We start from the raw sequence: 20,904 nt of genomic DNA on the forward strand, positions 1-20,904 counted from the left end.
CTTCAGAGCTTTCCATTTCTCCTAGAAACCACCCAAAAAACACTGCCCAAGACAGTTCCTACTGGTTAGACAAGATTTAACAGTCCAGACAACCTTCGTCCTGGCCCCTTGCAGCTCTTAATTGAGGTGACCTAACCTGGAGGTATCTGCTTTTCCCCAAACCAACCTCCACCAATGCCTTAAGACTTCTTTTTATACTAAAAAAGGAGCAAAACCCTATTAACATCGATTCCTCTCCTATGGAAAGGTTCATTGCAAGTTTGGATGGATCAAAGCATTCCCAGCGAGAAATTGGGATGTGCTCCCGTGCCGGGGCAACCCCTTGGACTGGTTGGTCCCCATCCCGTGGAGCAGGGGAACAGCTGGCTGCAAGAAGCAACGAGCTGCTGTCGCAGGCTCCAATCATCCTGATTTTTCCATGTACGGCCAATTGGAAATTGCTAATTCTTATGTTCCCAAAGATGGAGCTGCCCAAATATTTGCAGGGCTCAGAGCCCGAGTGGCCACATAAAGGCGCAGAGCAAACAGCGATGATGCCGGCCCCCCATCACACATACACAGAATAAAATACAATATAAAACAGAGGAGCAGGGCCATTATCAGCACAGTGGAGGAGTTTGAGGGCTGAAAAAGAGCCAGAACAAAAAGAGTTACCACCTGCAGGAACAAGGCAAAGGCAGCACGGGTCCTTGCACCCATCTGGCAGGCAGGGAGGTAGGGGAAAAAACCCCAGATACCTCTTTCCAAAGTCCCAGAGAAAGACCGTAGGAGATGGCAACCGCTCCTGAGCACCCATCAACTCCTTTAAACCCAAGAACCCACGAGGACGGAGCCGTGCTTAAGAGATGCAACCAGCCTCGGGCTTTGCCAAACCCTGCCTTGCTTCGATGCTGTTGACACACAGCTCTTAAGTCAATCCGTGCACAACTAATACGTTACATCTGCTGTGTATTTTGCTCGGCATTTGTTTGCTTTAGTTCTGTTGAATCTCTTCCCGCGCTCCCTGGTAAGCTCTAATGATGTGCGGCGGCTGCTGTTGTTGCACCATTACGCCGCGATAATCTTTGGACAATTATTTGCTGGATTTACCCTGTTGCTGGATGAAATGGTGCTTTCGCCGGCTGTCAGTTATATATTTCTCCGAGCCGAAGCCAGACCGCGGGGAACCATCCTGGCAGTAAATTAAGGGTTGCCAATGCCAGGAACATCCTAGAGAAGCATCTCTGGCTTCAGACGCTCGTTAGTGATTAAGCGTGGGTTGGGTGAGGTTGGATCCTGGGGCAACAGGTGATGCCTATGGGTGATGAGAGAGTCTGCACCCAAAGCGGAGGTAGGAATGGGTCCTGGGAGCTTGCACACTTGGTTCCTAAAGACACCATTTCTTCTTCAAATTTCATTCCAATTTTTATTTTCCCTTAACTCCTAGGCTTTTCTAAACCAGACTCATTCAAGAAGAGGCAGCAAGAGGTCATAGAATGATTCCTCACTATGATGTCTCCTACAAAGGTCACCCTTCCTGGTCCCCTTAGTCCATGCACTGCCCCCCCCTACTTGTGGGGCTCCCCAGATGGAGGGGATAGCCCACAAATCCAAAATAAATTGTGGCAGCAGAGGGGAAAACCCATGCAGCTGGTGGGTTGGAGGGTCTGGGCTCTGGGTCGAGCTCATGGGAGGGAAATTATCCAGCAAAGCTCCAAACAGAGCCTTGCAGGAGAGGAAGGGATGCTTCTGTACCGGGGAGAGCTAGGGAGATGGCTCAGACCCCTGCGTTTAAAGCGTTTAGTCTCAAAGACACACAAAAAAAAGGGATTTTTTTTTTTCATGGTTATTATTTTAAAACAGAAGCTAATTTGACTTGGGGGATCCTCCTAGAACATCTCAGAGGTAACTCAGTTGCAGATCAAAACACCTGGTACTTTACATGGAGCTTTCATCTTCCCTCGCCGCCTCTGCTGTTCCTGTAATTAGAGACAAAGGTCCTTTGTCTCCAGCTAAACCTCCCCTTTCCTTCTCTCTTCCAGAAGATACTGGCTCCGTTTGATTTTTGATGACTGGCCTTTTTTTTTAACAAGCTTGCTCCTCCGTGCCCCATTAGCCTGGTTTTGAGCCGTTATGGGTTTTTTTTCAGCATCTTCCTCCCTGTATCATTAATGTTGTTGCACATAAGGTCTTAAATACGCTCGCCCAGCCCATTCACCGGTGTTTTCAGGACTTGGTGGGTTTCTAACCAGCTGCTCCTGTTTAAGCGATGCCCACCCAGGCTGGGAGCAAGCGCAGGCAGCATTAGGACCTGAGCTTTTTTTCCCCCTCCTCTTTTAAATGGGGTTTTACCTTCCACTCCTCATTTCCAGGTCAGAAAGGAGAGAGGAGGCACCTCCCACGCAGCCCTGGAGCCATTTTGCCCTAGGACACATATTAATGGTTTACAGAGACAACCAGCTGCTTACATCTGTTCTCCCATTACCTTCCCATCAATGATGCATGAACCCATCTCCATCGGCTCAACCTGTCCTCAAAAACCCAAATTAAGATGGGGATTAACAGCCCCACTTGGACAGACCATGCCCGGCACATCAGCGGGCACCGGCACCGATGCCAAAGATGTTGGGTGAGCCGGTGACGTAGGGGCAAAGCTGTAAAAAAGCCTTTTTATTTCAGCTACGCTACTCACAGAAGGAATTGTTTCATTCAAACAGGCGTAGCTAGCGGAGCTAGCCTGCAAAATGAGATTTCCCAAAGGCAGGAGGAGGCGGAAAGCCGGCTGCCCGCCCCGGTGCCACGTCCTCGTGTCACCGCTTCCCATCTCGCCTTTAATCCTTTACATTATTACAACAGGATATGAAATTGCTGGAGGGGCGAGAGAAGAGATACCACTGACATTACAGGGTTTGCTTTCATTACTCATGATTAAATGCTTCATTCCAATAACCATCTCCAAAGGGGATGGAGAGGCTGTACCGAGCACGGCTCATGATGCTCTCAAACCCTGGCAGCAAGGACAGCCGGGAAAAAAGAAACCAAGCCAGGACGTTGTGCAGAAATATCCGATGGGATAATAAAATGGGAGTCCCGAAGGAGAAACCCAAAGCTTGCTTTCAACAGCAGACGCTGGCCTTCAGATGCCCCAGTAGTTCGGGTAGCTTGAGCAGAGCCCCAGGACTCTGCCGTGATGGATGAGGGACGTACGTGGTACCTGTGACGGTGTGCTCCCCCCTGCCCCTGCCCCGACCTTTCCCCGCAACCCTGCTCAAGCGATTACCACCTGTGGTGACCGCGATGGATGCCTCTGGTCGTGATGGATGCATCCAGCTCAAAGTGGATTTGGGGGAGACAGATCACAACACAATAGGCAATGCGTCCACCTAACAACAGTGCTGGTCAATGTCCAGCTCAAGCCAAATTTGGAAAAAACTAACATCTGCAGTCGGTGTGAAAATATGACTACGAGTCAGTCATCTTACCCCCACAAAGAGCGGGCAGCCCAAGAGCCCTTTGAGCTCTCCTGCACGGCAGCGGGCTGCACGCCAGGATCCCCCCTTGAGTAGGGAGGCCTCTCAAGGTTACTGCTCAAGGTTGAGAGATTCCCCGCCGCAACAGATCCTCGGTGACTCATAGCATGCTGAAATTTTGAAATCTTAGCTAAGCGATGTAAAGGATTGATTGCGCATATAGAATTCTTTAGACATAAACCGTTGACCAAGTCTAGGACTAAGTTTGGATCCAGCCGCATCTAGACTCCTCTAAGGGAAGGAGTTTAGAAAGCAAGGGGGTCCTTTCTGAACCTCATGACTCAACGGGAGGGTCTCCCTGACAGTTTTGTCTGACCCTGTCCTCTGTGCAGTAAATAACCAAGCGTTCCTCGCCATCAAATCTGGTTAAACCGCTGTCGCATTTACCATTGAACTTTGCTAACTCGCTGTCTTACCTCAATAAACATACTGCTGCTTCTCTCTTACGAGTGAAGTGCATCTCTCTCACTCCTTCCGCGACAGTACCCGAGCCCGGTACTTGGTGTTTTCCTTGAATACCCAGTTGTGGGGCTCACGGGATTTCCAGGAAGATGGTACCACCTCCATTTTGTGCTTCATGGCTGGCAGCAAGCTCTCCCACTGGGGTTTGCACCCCAGGTACCTCCCTTCCCATTAACACTCATTAGATTGAGAAAGGAAATTAAATAACGCAAGGTCTGGGTATCCTATGGCCAGCATCAGGACCTGGGTACCCAACCAGGTACCCGCACACAGCATCTGCTCTTTAAATGAAGCCTGAGCTGAAGCATCAGTTTTTATGAGTCTGAAAATAGGATGCTGCTTCAAACGGTGCTGCCATGAGTCCAGACTCAGGGATGCCGGCAGCTCCTTTTCCCCTGCTTTGCTATGTCCATGATGGGGATCAAAATCCTGAAGAATCTAAAAGCTCGGGAGCTGCCGGAGCATCCTTTGTGTGCCCTGCAAGCGCAAGCCTTATCTGTTCTTTAAGAAGGGATAACAGAAGAATTAGCGGGAAGAAAAGCAACTGGGGAGTGGCAGAAAATACCTGATATATTAAAAAACACCAAGAAGCCTCGTTAATCTTAGAAGGATCTGCACCCTCCGGCCTCTTGCAATACACAAAAACACCCCAAAATCGGCACCGAGAGATTCCTACGCTTCTTGTGAACAGGGGAAAGGGAAACGAGGTAAATACATCCGCCCCTGGTCCGGTACAGTACGGGGGCCATGCACAAGCCAGCTATTTCTGGGTGCAAATACCCCTGTTTCTGTACAACGGGCATTTGCTCCTGTCCTGTCTCCAGCAGGATGAGCCAAAGCCAGTAAAAACCAGGGAGCAAAGGACCTTTTACTGGTTGGCACGACTGCCTTTCTAGGAAAGCAGAAAATATAGCGGCGAGTTTCTAGAGCAGCAGGAGTTAAAAAGTTCTTCTCATCTGTCAGCACCATCCAGTCTCCTATGAAGTTCAGGAAGAAAAAGAAAGGGAAAAAAAAAAAAAAGCCTGACAACATCAAATTAAAACAGCAGCCATCCTTTTCTCCCATTACTTTAAAACACAAGCTCACGCAGCATCCTGCTTTCAGGGAGAATCAAAGTAATTTTATTCCCCTGCAAAACAGATGCTCGAGGGTCCGGCACATCGGGGGACGTGGCCGCGGTGGTACCCTTTGGCCAAGACACCCTTGCACAATATATCAAACAAGCGTCACCATCGGCTGCCTCCATCTGCGGTTAAATCAAGCCCAATTATGACAGGTGCAATTTTATATCGCCGTTTGGCTTTTATTGCCATCGTAAACGGTCCAGCTGGCATCAGGCTGGCGGTAGTTAATAGCAAGAGATGCGCTGAGATAAATAAAAGAAGGAGAAGGGTTTTTTCTTTCGTGCTGTGCCTGAAATCCGTCCCTGCGCGGGTCAGACCGGCCCCGGGGCCAAGGCTGGAGAAGGGAGAAGCCAAAGGCTTGCAGGGGAAGCTGCTCCCCAACTTTTGCTGTTTGATCGCCATCGGCACCGCCGGGGAGCCCGCAGCACCCCCCATGGCTGGGTCGGGAGAACAGGGATGAGCTAATTTGCCTAACAAGGGGCTGCAGCTGACGGGCTTTGCAGTTCACCCACCAAACCAAAGAGGGTGGGATGGAAAGTGGTCCAGAGCTTGTCACCAGGAGATGGCTTGTGCCACCCCACCCAAGCACATAGCCAGGTGTAAGGCACAGGAATGAGCATCCTCAAAGGCAACATTTTGGGTAAATACTTCCCCACGGAGCCCGGAGGATAAGTCCTGCCTGGGGCTGATGCTATTTTAGCATCTCCTGCTCCCCATCGCTTGATGCACAGCCCTCAGGGCTCAAATCCAGGGACCTGATTCTGCTTGGTGCTCATCTCCCAGGACAGAGTCAGGAGCCGGTGCCCAAGCCAAGGCTCCCCCATCCCCAAGTTACTACTGAGCCTTTCAAATATATCAAATTAATTCTTAGCCCACCCAGCACATCCCAGAGACAGATGGGGATCAGCTGAGAAGCGACCCTAAAAACCCACTTGTCCCACCAGCCTTGAGAAGGACACCTTCTCTTGGAGGAGCCTCACCAGCGATGGGAAAAGCAGAGTTTTAAGAGCAAACAGCAAGGGCAGCTCCATAACCAACTCCATGAGCCCCCCGCAGTGGGGAGGGACCTGGACCACCCTGCTGGGAGATAAACAGGACTTCAGCCTGGTCTTAAATTAACATGAGAGCTTTTAAATTAGCTCAGAGGGCTGGGAAAGGGGTAGATACCCCACGCCAGCCCATCCCCTCCCCAGCTATTTAAAGCCAGTTCAAGGAAAAAAATAAAAAGCAAATAAAAAGCAAACATAGCAGGAATCGCCCTGTTTACCCAAGCGATCGCACAGCTCCGAGTAAACCCTCGGAGGAGGATGAAGTGTCTTGGCCGCTGCAGTAGAGCATCACAGCAGCTGGTGTGTGGAAAGGAGGAAGAGATTTACTATCCCTGGCGCTTGTGTTTCTCTTTCCCCACCCCCTCTTTTTTGTAATATTAATCGCAAAAGGGGGGGGGGGGGGGGGAAATCTCCTGCACCTCCCCACGATGCTGCCTTATTAAAAAAAGTGACAATTAGTCATTTGAAGAAGCAACAAAGAGAGCCGGTGTCGGAGAGGCGCGATTTGAATTTCAATGTGCTATGGGAGGGATGGGGAGCCAAGGCTCTGGGAGGAGAGCTGCCAATCTCCCCGCAAAACCCACGGCCACCCCTTTCCACCCCAGCTCTCTCCACTCAGGGACCCAAATATAGCTCACAGCAAGCACCCTGCTCCATCTCCCCCAAAATTCATCCTGACTTGCTCCCCAGACTCAGCTCTCAGCCAGGTTTCGGCACAAGCGCTTTCCACGGGACGCTGAGCAAGTAGGGGATCAGCTCCCCCACAAAGCTGCTTTGCTGTTAGACATCATGTGCAGAAGGGCTGTGGGGACCCCAAAATCCCACCCCAAGGCAGCTGGACCACAACAAGCCTGGTCCAGGGGTCCTGAGTAGCTTTCTGGGTCTGGTGCCTGGGGATGCAGGCTGGGGTGGGAAGGATACAGGCTGGGGTGGGAAGGATGGATGGATGGATGGATGGATGGAGGCTGGGGTGGGATGGATGGATGGATGGATGGATGGATGCAGGCTGGGGTGGGAAGGAAGGACGGACGGACGGACGGATGGATGCATGCATGCATGCAGGCTGGGGTGGGAGGAATGTAGGGCTCAGCCCAGGGATCCCCTTCCCCACACCTCTCCATCCTTCCCCCTGCAATCCCTCCAAGGGTTTTAAGGGAAAATTAATTTGAAGGGGGCTGGAGATTTAATACAATCTCACCTTGTTCTCACGAACACATTGACGGTCTCGCCCTATTTCATATCTCCCCAGCTCTGGTTTGCCAGCAAAAGCCCAAAAACCTGACCCAGGGTCACCTTAAAAACTCAGGATCAAACCCATGAAAACAGAAGCCAAACACATTTCTGACCACAGCAAAATGAGCCCAAGGGGGTATAAAGGTCTATAAAACCCCCCAAAGCCAAATCCCTTGCCACAGCTGAGCCCCAAGACCCCATCCACCCCAGGGAGGAGGGTCGGGGGAGCCTCCCAGCTGCCAGCCCTTTTCTTACAGCACGTTTCACATTTTACTCAGGACGCGGCTCTGAATTCAGAGGCGGAGAGCCGCCAGCCGGAGAGAATATAAATGCAGCCCCGCAGCCCAACAAATGAACAATATCTTTATTAGCATCTTCCTTTTATTATAGGTTCTAGGGATTTTTTTTTTTTTCCCCTTCATTGCCTTTCTCCTCCTTCTTTTATTCCCATGAACCGTGACATTTATGGGACTAGACGGGCAGGATGCCTTTGCCCAGCATCCCTCAGGGGACATAAAGCCACCCTGGGGACATTGGTCCCCCTTCAAGGAGGGCAGCGGATAGGTACGGCGAAGGAATTGCAATGGCCAAGAAGGGGCTGGACCATTTCCCCCATCATCAGCAAAGGCGGAAAACAACCCCGTACGACTTCCCAAAGCTTTCACTTCCCAAGGAAAGTGCCGAGCCAGGGGCTTACCACCCCGATGAGCTAGACATCGCGGATGGAGGGACAACAGGCAGAGCTAGACACTCTCCCCAGCGCCAAATATAGGAGACCCATCTTCTCCCTGCCTTGGAGCCAGCCCGTTTACACCGCAAGTAAAAACTCCCTGATTATCGAGTCGGAGCATCCCTTCGCCCCGCGTTCCCGGCACCGCATCCCCCCGGGGACCTCCCATGTCCTCCAACATCTTCAGCTGCCATGGCGAAAGCTCTCTCCCATCCCCATGGGCTCCTCTTGGTACCCAGCATTCCGGGGGAGACAGGAACGCTCGGTGACGTGTTTAAAAGCAAGCTGACCTCTTTAGCCATGCATGGATGCTGCCGAACAGCTGGCGGGCCAGGGAAACATCTGCAGTTCCCCCTCCCAGGAGATGCAAACAGCCTCCGGGTGAGGCTGGGGGGCTCAGCAGGATCAAGCCCAGCACGGCTGCTGGAGGCTGAGGCAGGGGGGTCACGCACAAGAAAAGGGTGCCTATATAATAATAAATACATCAGCAACTTGCCCATCCCAGCAGAGCCGTGGGCTTCCCAAAACCATCCCAACCTGCCGCTGAGATCCCCAAGGAGCAACGCAACTTGGTTTGCAAAGAGGAGCAACCCCACGGTTTAATTTCAGTCCCTCCTCATGGAGTAAAAATGGATATTTTTTTATTATTATTATTCTTACTCTTCCCATCCTGTAGGTAAGACTTTGCATTTAGAGGAAAGAGCAGATTGCAGCTTTTAATTAAAAGCTCTAAGCCTTTTCCTGCTTCAAGTTGCACTAGGAGCAATCTCTAAACAGCGTTCAGCAGAGAGGAAACAGCACTGACTGCTGCTCTGCTTTCAAAAAAAATTAAAAAATAAAATAGCACAAGCCACAGAACAGGGAGTTCTTCCAACAATCTGTTTTCTGTACCCTGGAAAATAATAGCAACCCATATGGAAAGCCCACACAGCTATTTTCCAGGTGCTTTGTATGGCGTGAAATCCACGGCATAAATTACCTGTGTAACGGCGGGGGGGGATGCTGGGGCTGTGTTTATTTGCTGCATCTCATTCCCTTTGGATGCAAACACGCAGCACGGTGCAGGATTTTCCCCTCCGTGGGAAACGTCACCCTAAATATCAGCGGCGTGGGGCATCGCCGTGGCAGAGCCCTGTTCCCAGCCCAGCTGGGAGCAGTCGGGGAGAGGGGAAAAGAAAAAGGCTGAGAAATATGTTCCAGGCGTATCTGATCACGGGGTGGTGAAATTTAATGGGTTTTCTCCATGTTGCTTATTCGAGGTGTTTATGGGGCGCCTGGATCTTGCAGCTGAGCTGGCATCGCAGTGGGTACCTTCATGGGGAAGGGGTGAGGGAGCAAACCTGGCACTAAAAGGGAAACTGAGGCAAGAGATTTGCTTCAAGATGATTCTTATATCAGATACATGAAGGAGACCAGAGTAGCTAAATAAAAGTATGAAAATGAAAAATATGAAAATATGAAAATTAAAATATTCCAATTCTTGAAGCTGCCAGCAAGATTTTGGCTGGTCCGTGAATAAAACCCTGAAGCCACTTGCAGGCACACAGGTTTCTTTCTCACATCCAAAAAAGCCCCCTCGGCATCCCCCCAGACAGACAACAGCTCTGCTGTTCAATGAGGGGATGAACGACCTGGGGAGACGCTCCCGAAGAGGATGCGCTTCTTGGTTGGACGTTTCCCAAACACCTTGGCAAGCTTTTTTCTCTCAGAAAGCACCAAAAGGCACGTGGTAATTCTATTCTCCTCCTGCCTCAGCTCTTAAACCCGGGAGTTTATTTTATTTTATTCTTTTCCTGGCCAAAACAACATCAGTTTGGGTACCTGCTCAGGCTGCCTGAATCTCCCCTCCTCAAGCAACCCCTCCATGCCCTAAAAAATCCTTTGCATCTCCCTTTGAGCCCCCCAAACTGGCTCTGAATGGTGTAAACCCTTCTTCCTCCTGTTTTTAACCCAAAGCAAGCAGATCTCCATGGCTGGAGCCTCCAGGACAGGCTCTGCTCCAGGTCCTGGGATAATTTCATCTCCTGGATGTCACGCACGGATGGCGAGGACAGAGCCAGGTTCCCGCATCCTGAGAATTTATTGGGGATGCCCCTGCAGAGCTTGCTCAGGTGGGATGCAAGATATATTTAATTAAACTGGGAATTACAGGCTTTTCTACCTGATGGGAAAGAAAACAAGCCTTGCTTTCGCGAGAGCTGGTGCCAGCACCGTGTCGGGTGAAGATGAACGGTTTGATTTCTTCCCTCTCCTCGAAAGAGAAGCGTCCAAGAGATGGCTCAGCAAAGACCAGGGCAAACTCAACGCAGATGTTCGAGCTCCCACTCCTCCTCCTGAACCACACCGACGTGTTTTTCCCACCTCCCCACCCTTAAGCTGCTTACCTAGAGAGATAGATGCAAATCCAGACAGAAAATTAAAATGCCGTAAAAAAGTAAGACTAATTAAAGCTATGATCATCCCGTGATGCAAAATCATTTCAGGTTGTCCTAGGTGATAAATCAGAGGGGGACAGTGCCTGGGATGCCTGTAATTAGGAAGCTGGACCATAAACTTTTGTCATTGATGGGCTCTTTCCCTCCCTTCATGTCTTTTCCTACCCCGAAGGCATCACCAGTGCTATCTTTGATCTCATCTCCTCAAGCCCTGACTTTTTATTTTAAACTCTCTACCTCTGGCCTGATGATCCCCTCCTCAGCCCGTGTCAGCTCCATTCTCACCCTCTGCTTTTCTTTCAAGCCTTCCTAAGCCACGGGAAGGGGAGCGACACGGGTGGCTTTGTCCCTCTTTCCCGTCCCCACGGGACATCGCATCCCCTGCCAGGGCTGAAACACAGCTGGATGTGAAGCTCCAACATCTACCTCAGGTCATGGTTTTGGGGAACCCCATTTCATTGCAAGGTCTACAGGGAATTATTTAAATCCTCTAAAGCCTGGCCAGCAAAAAAGAGGGGTTTCTACTTCAAAATGGGGGTGACCACTGGTACCCCAGTTCAGGATGCTAATGGGTAAGCTGCCAGGCTCTATCCCAGCACTTGCTCAGCCCAAGCCAGCCTGGCCCCTCATCCCAGTGCTGCCTGCAAGCGGGTCCTGCCCCGTAGCCCACCCCAGGTCCCTCCTGGCACAGCGACACAGCACCATCAGGAGCATCCCCGGTGTGGGGTTGACACGGGGGACCATCACCCAGGGGCCCACCCTGACCCTCTCAGCCCAGCAGGCATCACTTGGGCAGGGACCCCCATCCCACAGATCCAAATCTGGGGTCCAGTTCCCACATTGGCGAGGAGAGCCGTGCCCCAGAAGTACCGAGCAGTCCCCGTGCCTGGCAGCAGCCACGTTTTGGGGATGCTCAGCCCCAGCGCGCTCCCCAGGGGGGTGTTAGCAGCACCAAAGGGTTCTCTAAGGGTTTCAGATGCCCCCAGACAGTGAGACAAGCAGATTATGTGGTTAACCCACACCTGGGGGGGCTGGAGGGGAGGGCAGAGTGTCCCCAGGCATCAAAGCTTTCCCCTCCATGGAGACAGTGGCACACAGCACCACCAGGAGAAACCACCAAGGGAGATGTCCCTTTCCAGGGTAGGGCTACTATTGGGGATGCTCAGCAGCCTACAGCCCCATCCCAACCCAACATGCCCCCCCAACAACAGCCAGCACCCCACCCTCACACCCCACTCACCACATGGTACCCCAGTTTTAGGGGACTGGTGATGGCACATGGAGGGGTCCCTGCAAGGACATGCACTTCTGAGGTCCCTGGAGCACCTCAGCTCCCCTAAAAATACAGCTGCCCCCAATTCCCCCAGCCCTCTAATAAAGCCACAGCAGCACCCTCCAGGTGCTGGCGGTTGGGGTCCTGCCCCAAGCCCACCCCAGCTACCATAGCAGCAGCAGCAATTAGAAAACCCCAATTAGAAAGCTCAATTTCAGGACATTAAATGCACCGACACGGATGCGGTGGCAGCGGGACAAGCCTGGGTCTGCATCCAGAGAGGCAAAGCCGAGGGATGCTGAAACCCCTTGCAGCCAGGGACCAGACCAGAGGATGGACAGGCGCAAATAAGTCTTTTCTCTACTAAAGGGACATTTTCTGTCCCTGATGAATTGAAAATGTGTGACCACTGGTTTTTTAAACACCAGAAAGAGCCTGTAATCTCCGTTTCCCAGCTCTGAATCGATGTGGCCGGTAGAAAAGGCTCGGGGGCATAATTCTGGGCACCTCCCAACACCCCCAGTTTCCTCCTTTGGAGCCATCCTGCTGTGAATAAGCAGCACCCAAGACCCGTTTCCCCCTGAGATACAACCTCTCTCCTAAATTTGATAAAATTGGGCAGTGGAATAACCCTGTGGAAGGGAGGACGGGACAGATAGATGTATGCAGAGCACCCTGCTTCCTCCAGAACTTCCCCAAAAAGCCACCAAGCAACCCCTGCTCCCATCACCTCACTGGGGAGGGACCAGCACATATCACCAGGGTTAATATTATTCTCATTTTTGGGTGCTGGCTGCCAAAAATGCATCGTTTGAGCCCAGGGACACCCACCAAGCCCTTGCCCCGGGGCGGACCCTGGGGAAGATGCTCATCTCCAAGATGCCTGTCAACCTCAGTACCGAATTTACAGCATAAAACCAGCCCAGGGTGTGAAGAATTTAATAATACAAGCTGTTGCATGACAAAGCCCAGAGAGCAATATCCACATTACGGTTATTATAAAATTAGAGCAGCCTCCTATGTTTTGTCCTGCCTGTAATTTAAATGGATCCTTGGCTGTATTTGGGGACTTTTGCAGGGAAAAAGCCATGAGCTATACCTGAGTAACCATTAAAAGTGTCTGACGAGCAACATTTCTCTTTCCAAATCAAAATCTAAACATGAAATATATATATTTTTTTAAATATTTTATAGGTTTTTTGCAACCCTGTTAGGGCTGGCAAAGATTCCGCCACCATCTTGCTGGGTGTCCTTGGCCTGGAGAAGCAGGCACGTCCCCATGCGATGGGACATCTCACATGGGGAGGGGACATTTGCACCGTGACATTTCAATCCTCATCTGAAGGAATTTCTTTCCTTCCTTTTTTTTTATTGGCTTTTCCATCTCCCTCCTCATTTGCTCAGCCGTTGCTCCCAAGTCCTGCTGGCCGGCAGCGTTCGATGAACGCCGCGAAGCTCCTTCCTCATTAAAGACTGAAGTTCTAAAGTGTAGTACCCAAGTTAAAAAAAAATACGAAAGAAATAAAAAAACTTCACCAATTTCCCCAACTTCAAAGCGCTTTTGAAGATCAGTCGGGAGAACACCGGCGGAGTTACAGCCTCTCCCATCAACCTTCCCTCAGCCCACAGTACGAAGCCGGTGGGTGATGGAGGGGGACAGGGTGGGCTCTGCAAGCCCCATGGGAAGGGGTTTGGGCTGGACAACATCACGCGACAGAGCCCGGGGGACCACGGCGTTGGCATTTGCAAGGGACTTGTGGCTGGGTGTGTTTAAATGTACCTATTTCACCTTTTCTAGCACCAGGGATGCTGCTCCTCGTGGAGGATGCTGCTTCTCATGGAGCCCATCCAGCGCTTTGCTTTCCCCGAGTGGAGAAGCACTCTAAAATGCAGTATTTCATGCAAACACTGTGCAGGAGAACTGCAAAAGAAAGGGAAATTTTCCTTTTGGATCACTGGAAATACCTTGCTCGCCAGGCCTGACGAGGAGGTGATGGCCACCGGCTGCAACGGGGATGAGCCGTACAAATGCCGTGGGTGGGAAACGAAAGCCAGGTTGGCCCAGGCTTTCGGAAATGAAGGATTAACATCATTTGCTCCGGCATGTGAGCTGACGTGCTGAATTAGCAAAGCCAGGCTCAGGGGCAGGGACCGTGTGGCACGCGAGCCGGTGACAACACCGTGACTGCGGCTATTTATAGAAAGGCTGAACTTGGCTCTTCCTCGGGCAATTTTGCAGAGGGGAAATAACTTCTCGCCTTCGCCATCAAGTTTTTCATGGGGAATATCAATCAGCGATGCGACGGCGGAGTTGGAAACAGGGTTGGTGGTTCTGTGCCGGAGAAAGCTGCTGCAGGGGACCACAAGTGAAATGAGTTGTGTCAGGTCAATGTAATTCCCGGCGCTGGCTCGCCTGCCTCCCCGGACCCCAGGGTTCATTCCCCTTTGGGGGAGCAGAGCCCCAGGGCCGGATCCATCCCGCTCCCTGGCATCAGGGTTGGGTTGCTGCTTGCTCCCCCATGGGTGCCACCCAGCCAGGTGCTCCTGGCCTCGTGCCTCAGTTTCCCCGTCTGCTGCATGGGTGCATGCAATGCAGGGAGCTGGTGGTACAGGAGCTCAGCTAAGCAGGGATCATGCTAGGGGAATGCTGCCTGCCCCTACACGCCCAAAAATAAACCCTAAAACCCAAGAGAGGGCCCAAATAAAATTAAACAGAGATGCCACACGATGAAACCAGGGTAAACCCCTAGCGAGGGTCCACGGGCAACCTGAGAGCTGGAGCTAGCGGAGCCCTTGGGCTGGCTCCGAGGCTCTCCAAAGGGACCAGAGAAAAACAAATGAAGCCCCTGAATCCCTAAAGCAGCATTTTGCACGATCAAACCACCCTCCAGAGCTGGGCCTGCCTCTCCATAAAACACCCGGGCTCTCTCAGCCCACCAAATTTAAAAAAAAAGAAAAGAAAATATGTTTCCCGATAGGCAAGAATGAGTTTGCTTCTGGGAGGCAGGAATCACCTTTTCCTGGTAATTATGAACAAAGAGCATCATTTACTAAATGCCTGCAAGGTGGTTAATTAACAGAGAAGAGAGCATCTAGCAATTAAGAGGCCTTTTTCCAATGATACAGGGTGGCAGGGTCAGGAAACAATAGAAGCGGAGGATCAGAGGGAGCGCTTGGCTTCAGCATCCACCACTGTGCAGGGACACAGGAAGGCTCAGCCCGAGGGGCAGCCCTGGATCCACACCCCGAAAAAAAAATAAAAAGCAGAGGTATTGCATGATTTCGGATTGGAGAAACCATCTCCCATGTAGTCCTTATGCTGCGGGGTTGTCCCGTGCCTCAGTTTCCCCACCAGCACCACTAATGCATACGGATGCTGGGGAGATGATGCTGTTGGTGCTGCTCCCACCTGAAGACCATCTGCTTCCAGACATCCCATTCCTCTCCCTGTGAGCACCTCCAGCTTTGCTTATCCCCCTACCCTTCCTCGGGGACACAGATGTCACATCCCCTCCTGTTTGTCCTTCACCCCCCCAGGTCTGCCTTAGCGTTACAACGGCAGACGGATTGCGGCAGAGCCCCAGCCCTCTGCACCGCCGGGGCCATCCCTATTTAACGGCTTATTTGCTTCCCCTTTCTGCTTCGCCACATTTCAGCATCTGCAAATATGTCCACCACTTATTTTATATCATTTTTCAGCTCAGTGACAAATATAGCAAAGAGCAGAAGAGCAACACTGACGATCTCTCCATTAACCGGCTTTTAATCCATTTAACACGGGCTGCACAGGGCTGGTGCGGTGTTGGATTTTTATCAGGCTGGGATGCACGATTAAGTCAAATGCCTCACAGAAGTCAAAGTGCATTAAGTCAAGTTATCTTTATCAACTGACCTTGCGATCTAAGAAAAAAAAATAGTCCTGAGGTTGCTTGGCAAGAGCAGGCACCAGCAATCGCTGCAGGTTTGAGGCGGCGATAAACCCCCGTCCTACCTGCTCCGGGATGGAGAAACCCATGCCGTACCCTTGCCTTCATCCCAGGGCATGCTCCTGTCATTCAGCAGCATCACTTTAGCACATGGAGAGGATTTAAATACCCCTCTGGGGAGAAAGAAGCCATGGGAAGGGCTCTTCTCTGGCCCCACGGAGCAGGGACTGCTGAGCCAGGAGGTGCAGGATGCTGGGAGAGGGCAGCACCCCTGGGGAGCCCAGGAGGGGACCAGAGCCCCCCATCCTCAAAACCGTACAGATTGGGGACAAAAGCAGGTGGCAGATGGGGACACCCTGGGCACAAGGGCTGGCAGGAGCCGCTGAGGACATCCTGCAAACCGCACAGGTCAGGATGCGGCGCTGCCCGTTTGGGGTCTCCGGGGATGGGTAAAGGGGGGGTACCGGTGAGCACACGAGGGGGGCCGTGGCTGCAATGTGGGGTGATTGGGGAGGGACTACATTCCCTCCAGCCTCCCCATCCTCGCTGGAGCAAATCGAGGCCATTTCCTATGGAGGATCCCACAGCACCTGCCCGTGAGTCACCGGCTGCCAGTCCCGGTGAATCACCGCACCCCCAGAGCCAGCAGACACCGATCTCCAGCCATGCACGAGCATCCCAAAAAAGCGACCGTACCATCCCCGCATCCCTTCCCTGAGCCGCCGGCTGTGGCTCCCCAAAGGACCTCATCAGCTCTAAACCACCCTGACTGCCAGGACTCTCCTTCTCTGGGCTTCCCGAGCACCGAACGGCAGAGCAAGGAGAAAGGGAGGAAGGAGAGAGAGAACAGGCTACGGAGGAGAAAGCAGACTTGTCCTGTTGGATAAAGCCGGGAATGATGAATATTCAGATGGGGACACCTTCCCATCCCAGAAGGGTAAGGTCTCTGCTCTGCCTTAACAAAACAACGCCAAAACATTTTGTTCTGGGTGGTTTGAAGGCATTAAAAAGATGAACGAATCCAGGATGCACCAGAGAAAGAGGAACCGTAAATCCTCTCCTCTCTAAATCGCGTTTCTCCAGCTTCCACATCCCTAAAGCATCACGGATACCCCAGGGGAAAAGCGATGTCCCCAAATCCCCAGGGCAAAGCCAGGACTAAACCCCTTCTTCGCACTCGCCATCTTGCCCCTGCCCTGGCCGAGCACCCCCGGCTCCCCGCAAGGACTTTTTTTTGCTGGTTTTGACTTTTTTTTTTACTTTTTCATAAACTCAGTACGGGTTTTAAGCTCAGGCTGTCAGGAGCAGCTGGTGGAGGCAGGAATTAGGGGGGAAAGCACCAAAGCAATGCTACTTCAGATAGCGTTCCCTATCTGATCATAATAATTTGAAGCAGATAAAATCTGACGCCTGGAGGCTGATGGCAACCCTCTAAATGATTTTTTTTTTTCCCCCCTCCCCTTCTTAAATATTCCACTTTAAGGAAACAAGCATGCGTAATGAAATCAAAACAGCTCAGATTGCCCATTGACGCTGGGACGTAGCTGTTCAACTGCAGCGGGATTTGCTCTGATGGGCCTCTCCAGGGCTGGGCAGCACAGCAGCGGATTTGGGCATCTCTGTTTTGGATGATCTCAGCTGCTCTGGGCCCCCTTTTCTATCTGTGAAATGGGAACAGCATCAATTTTCCACCCTGTTAGGGGAAAAAATGGCTAGATTGCTGTTTCCGAAGCGTTCGCGTGGCTGGGTGCCTCCACACGCTAAAGGATGCTGAACCATCGTACCATGGCAAACAGCACTTTGAAGACCATCAACATGCGGCCAACACCGACATCTGGACGAACTTTTGGTTCTTTCCTCCCTCACCAAGCAGAGTTGCCCACTCCTAAAAGCCCACCATGAACCAGAGGGGGTCTCGTGCTGGTCCCCAGTATCTGCAGAGCAACCTGATTGCGACTGCTGGCTGCAAACAGACCTTCCTTCGACCCCGGCAACCCTGACTGAGATTCAGGGTGGATTTCCCCTTGCGTGGTCCTTGCAAGAGCATAGCATGGGACTCTGCACAGACCTACCTCGGCAGACATAGCTTGAAAAAACCTCCTGGGCGCTCCTATGGCTTGTGGTGGCTCTGCTGCAGATGGTGGGTGGGATGGTGGGAGCTTGAAGAGCAGGGTTTGAACACGCAGCATGGTGGGATGCAGAGGTCCATCCAAATCAGACCTCTGGTACCGAAGCTTTTCAGTTGTCCTCTGCGCGAGGAAGGAGAGAAGGTACCAGTGAAGGTCTGCGTCTACCTCGACACAGAGCAGGTAGAAACATGGATAGTTAATTCAGGGAACAAACCAAAAACTTGGGGGGGGGGGGGGGGAATATTTGGGTTGATCTGAAATAAAAACTTTTGCAGAAAGCTTCCGTAAAATTGAAGAGCAAAAAAATGGGCTGAGGACAAGCAGAGATTTTTTTTTTTGTCTCAGGGTGATGGGTGTTTCTTTGCCCCAATGTGGCATGTGCTATTTCAGACTTTGATATCCTCTATTTAGATTCATTTTTAAATTTAAAAAAAAAAAAAATTTGAAAGGAAAAAGTCAAACCGGTTGTTTTTTGAAATCAGCAACATGCCAGAATGGCAGAAACAAAACATTTCATTAAAAAGAAAACAAAAAGGCAAGATGAAAGATCTCAGAAATTCCTCCTTCACTTCCCCTAAGGGTGAAGGTTGACCCAATGCTCCCCACACCCCTGAAGCACCAATGCCTACGTATTGTATTCATGGAAAAAGCCGCATGGATGCCCACGGCCAGGCTTTTCTGAGCATCTATCCCCAGGATGGGACCTGGCTGGTGGGACCACCGCAAGGATGGACACCCAAGCAACTCCCAGATTCTGCTCTTTGGTCCATATGGTCCCTCTAAATGGTGCCACATCCATTCAAGCTCAGGTTTGCAGGGTCCTCACAGTGAACAATGTCGAGGCCCTCTTAGGAAGAACCCAGGACATCATCTCTGCTTAGTTTTGGGGTAAACATGGAGGAAGTCCCCTACCCTGGAGCAGGGAGCAGCTCCTCCACGCATTGGGTCTGGCAGCTGGGAGAGACCTTGCTCCTCCCGGGGATGCCATCTGCATCTCATCATCTCCCTTGTTTATTGGTGAGTTTACTCTGGGAAATCTCATCACCATTTTGGAGTTAATCCCTCTAACAAACCCTTGCAAATCCCTTCATCCAGAAGTTTATTAATATCAGCTCCTCTCGAGCAGAAGTGAATTAAGCGCCTTTACCTCCCATTTGGCTCTTTGTTCCTCCTCTCCTCGCCGCTGTTAACGGGAGCAATTCAATTAAGGAACAAACGACTTCCCAATAAAAACCCTCCTTCGCCGCCTCCCTCCTCCTTTCGCTCGAGGACTAATAATGTTTAACTGGGGAAATGAGCTCGGCTGGTGGTCCTGGTGGGGGCGAGGAGAAGCCCTGGTGGGCTCTGGGCATGGGGCAGAGGGGTTCAGCTCATCCCGGGGAATGGGGATGCTTGCTGGGAACCCCCAGAACCCCATGATTTGCTGGTGGAAGGTCTCCCAGACCTGAAGTGGCTGTCTCAGTGCCCAGCTGATGCCATCCTGCTTGGTTCATGGAGAGGAGAACCCTCAAGCCTGCACCAAATTAGGACTACAGATGGCAAGCAATGCTTTCCAGCTGCCCAGCCTCTTGCTGGTGCTCAAAAAAGCCCTGAGATCTCTTCCATCTTGATGCAAAACCACATGAATCCAGCAGTGGCTGCTGCAGGTCTACCACAGGTCGGCACCAGCTGAGCTGGCTGTGGCGGAGGGCTCAGGACCCGCATCCAGCACCATGCAACTGGGGAAAGGGGATAAAAACAGCAATAAGGCTTGAAAACAGGACAACAAGCTATGGATGTAGCCTGCACCCTGCATGCAAAAGTGCAAACCCCCTCCAAGAGAGCTCTAAGGGGTCCCCAAGGGGTCCAAGCCCCTCTCCAAGGGGTCCAAGCTCGCCTTTGCTAACTCAGCTCCGAGCATCACCCTGCCACACCAGTCCCCGCCGAGCAGCACTGGAAGAGGAGGTTCAGCCCACCCAGGGAGCGGTGCCACCCGTCAGCTCGGCTCCATCGCAAAGGCCACGGCATTTCCCAGCTGTCAGAAAGGATTTGTTCAGCGCTGCATGGTCCCTCCTCCACCTCCTGCGGTGACAGAGCGGCTCTTCTCCTAAACCTGGGGTTAGCCTGGCAAAGGAGGTTGCATCCCTCTGTCCAGTCCAGGCTCCTTCCATGCATTTGGCTTGTACCCGTCTGCATCAGCGGCAGGAGGACATGGTGGACCAGAGATGCTCAGCCACGAGCTGAGGTGCCACCTGCAAGGAGAAGACACATGTGAGCAGGGACAGGGAGAAGATCCAGGACACAGAACACGCATCAGCCTGGGGGAGCTGGCTCAGAGAGGCACGTTAAACACCAACCCCCCTGATATCTGCCCATCATCTCCCCAGACCTCCTGCTCATGTTGGGGGGCAGCCAGACCCTGCGACCCCCTCCCTTTGGGGTACCCCATTTGCTGGCCAAGCTCTGCCTCTGCCATCCCTGCTCCAGCACAGACTGAGACCCCAGAGGCTGCACTGCTGAAGCTCTTTAATGATGAGCTGATGTGAGAAAAAGTCATGGCGTGATCCGGGGTGATCTCATGGTGTGCCCCACTTGCACATCACCCCAGGGCCTGCCTGGGGACCCAGCAATGGAGACCATCCCCATGCTTTCACCCACATTTTCCTACAGTTTTCCTTCCAAAATACCCCCTTTTCCAGTCCTCTGAGTCTTTCTCGCAATGCTCTCCTGCCTTGCCCAGGGATGCGTGGAGCAGCATCCCCCTGCCCTGATTGCCAGCAAGGGAGGATGAGGGACGGGCACCCAGCCTTGCTGGTGGCCACGTTTCAGCAGCGGGAGGAGTGATAAAGGAATCCCTTCGGGAAGAAATGTGCTACTGAAATGTCAGCGGCAGTAATTGTAGCGGAAGAGATGGGTTTGTCGGGCAGAGCATGGTTCAGGTCAGGACTGATCCCTTTGGGTGTTTGACAAGAGCGTTTCCACCCAAGCAAAGCTCTGTCCCCAGTTTCAGGGCTGGTGACCCTTGAGTGGACTTTGGCCTGGCAGAGGGACAGAG

At 52.0% G+C, this 20,904-nt stretch overlaps 1 protein-coding gene across 1 annotated transcript in view; it reads right to left on the minus strand.

The window, feature by feature from the left end:
* Window positions 1-15,830, minus strand: part of TBC1D21 (TBC1 domain family member 21) — a 53,976-nt gene extending 38,146 nt beyond the window's left edge. The window contains 1 exon segment of the mRNA XM_075159492.1: window positions 15,708-15,830. Within this exon segment, the coding sequence (XP_075015593.1) occupies window positions 15,708-15,830 (123 nt within the window).
* Between the last annotated feature and the right edge of the window lie 5,074 nt (window positions 15,831-20,904).

Source organism: Calonectris borealis, chromosome 11 (genome assembly GCF_964195595.1).
Source record: "Calonectris borealis chromosome 11, bCalBor7.hap1.2, whole genome shotgun sequence".
NCBI classification, from domain to species: domain Eukaryota; kingdom Metazoa; phylum Chordata; class Aves; order Procellariiformes; family Procellariidae; genus Calonectris; species Calonectris borealis.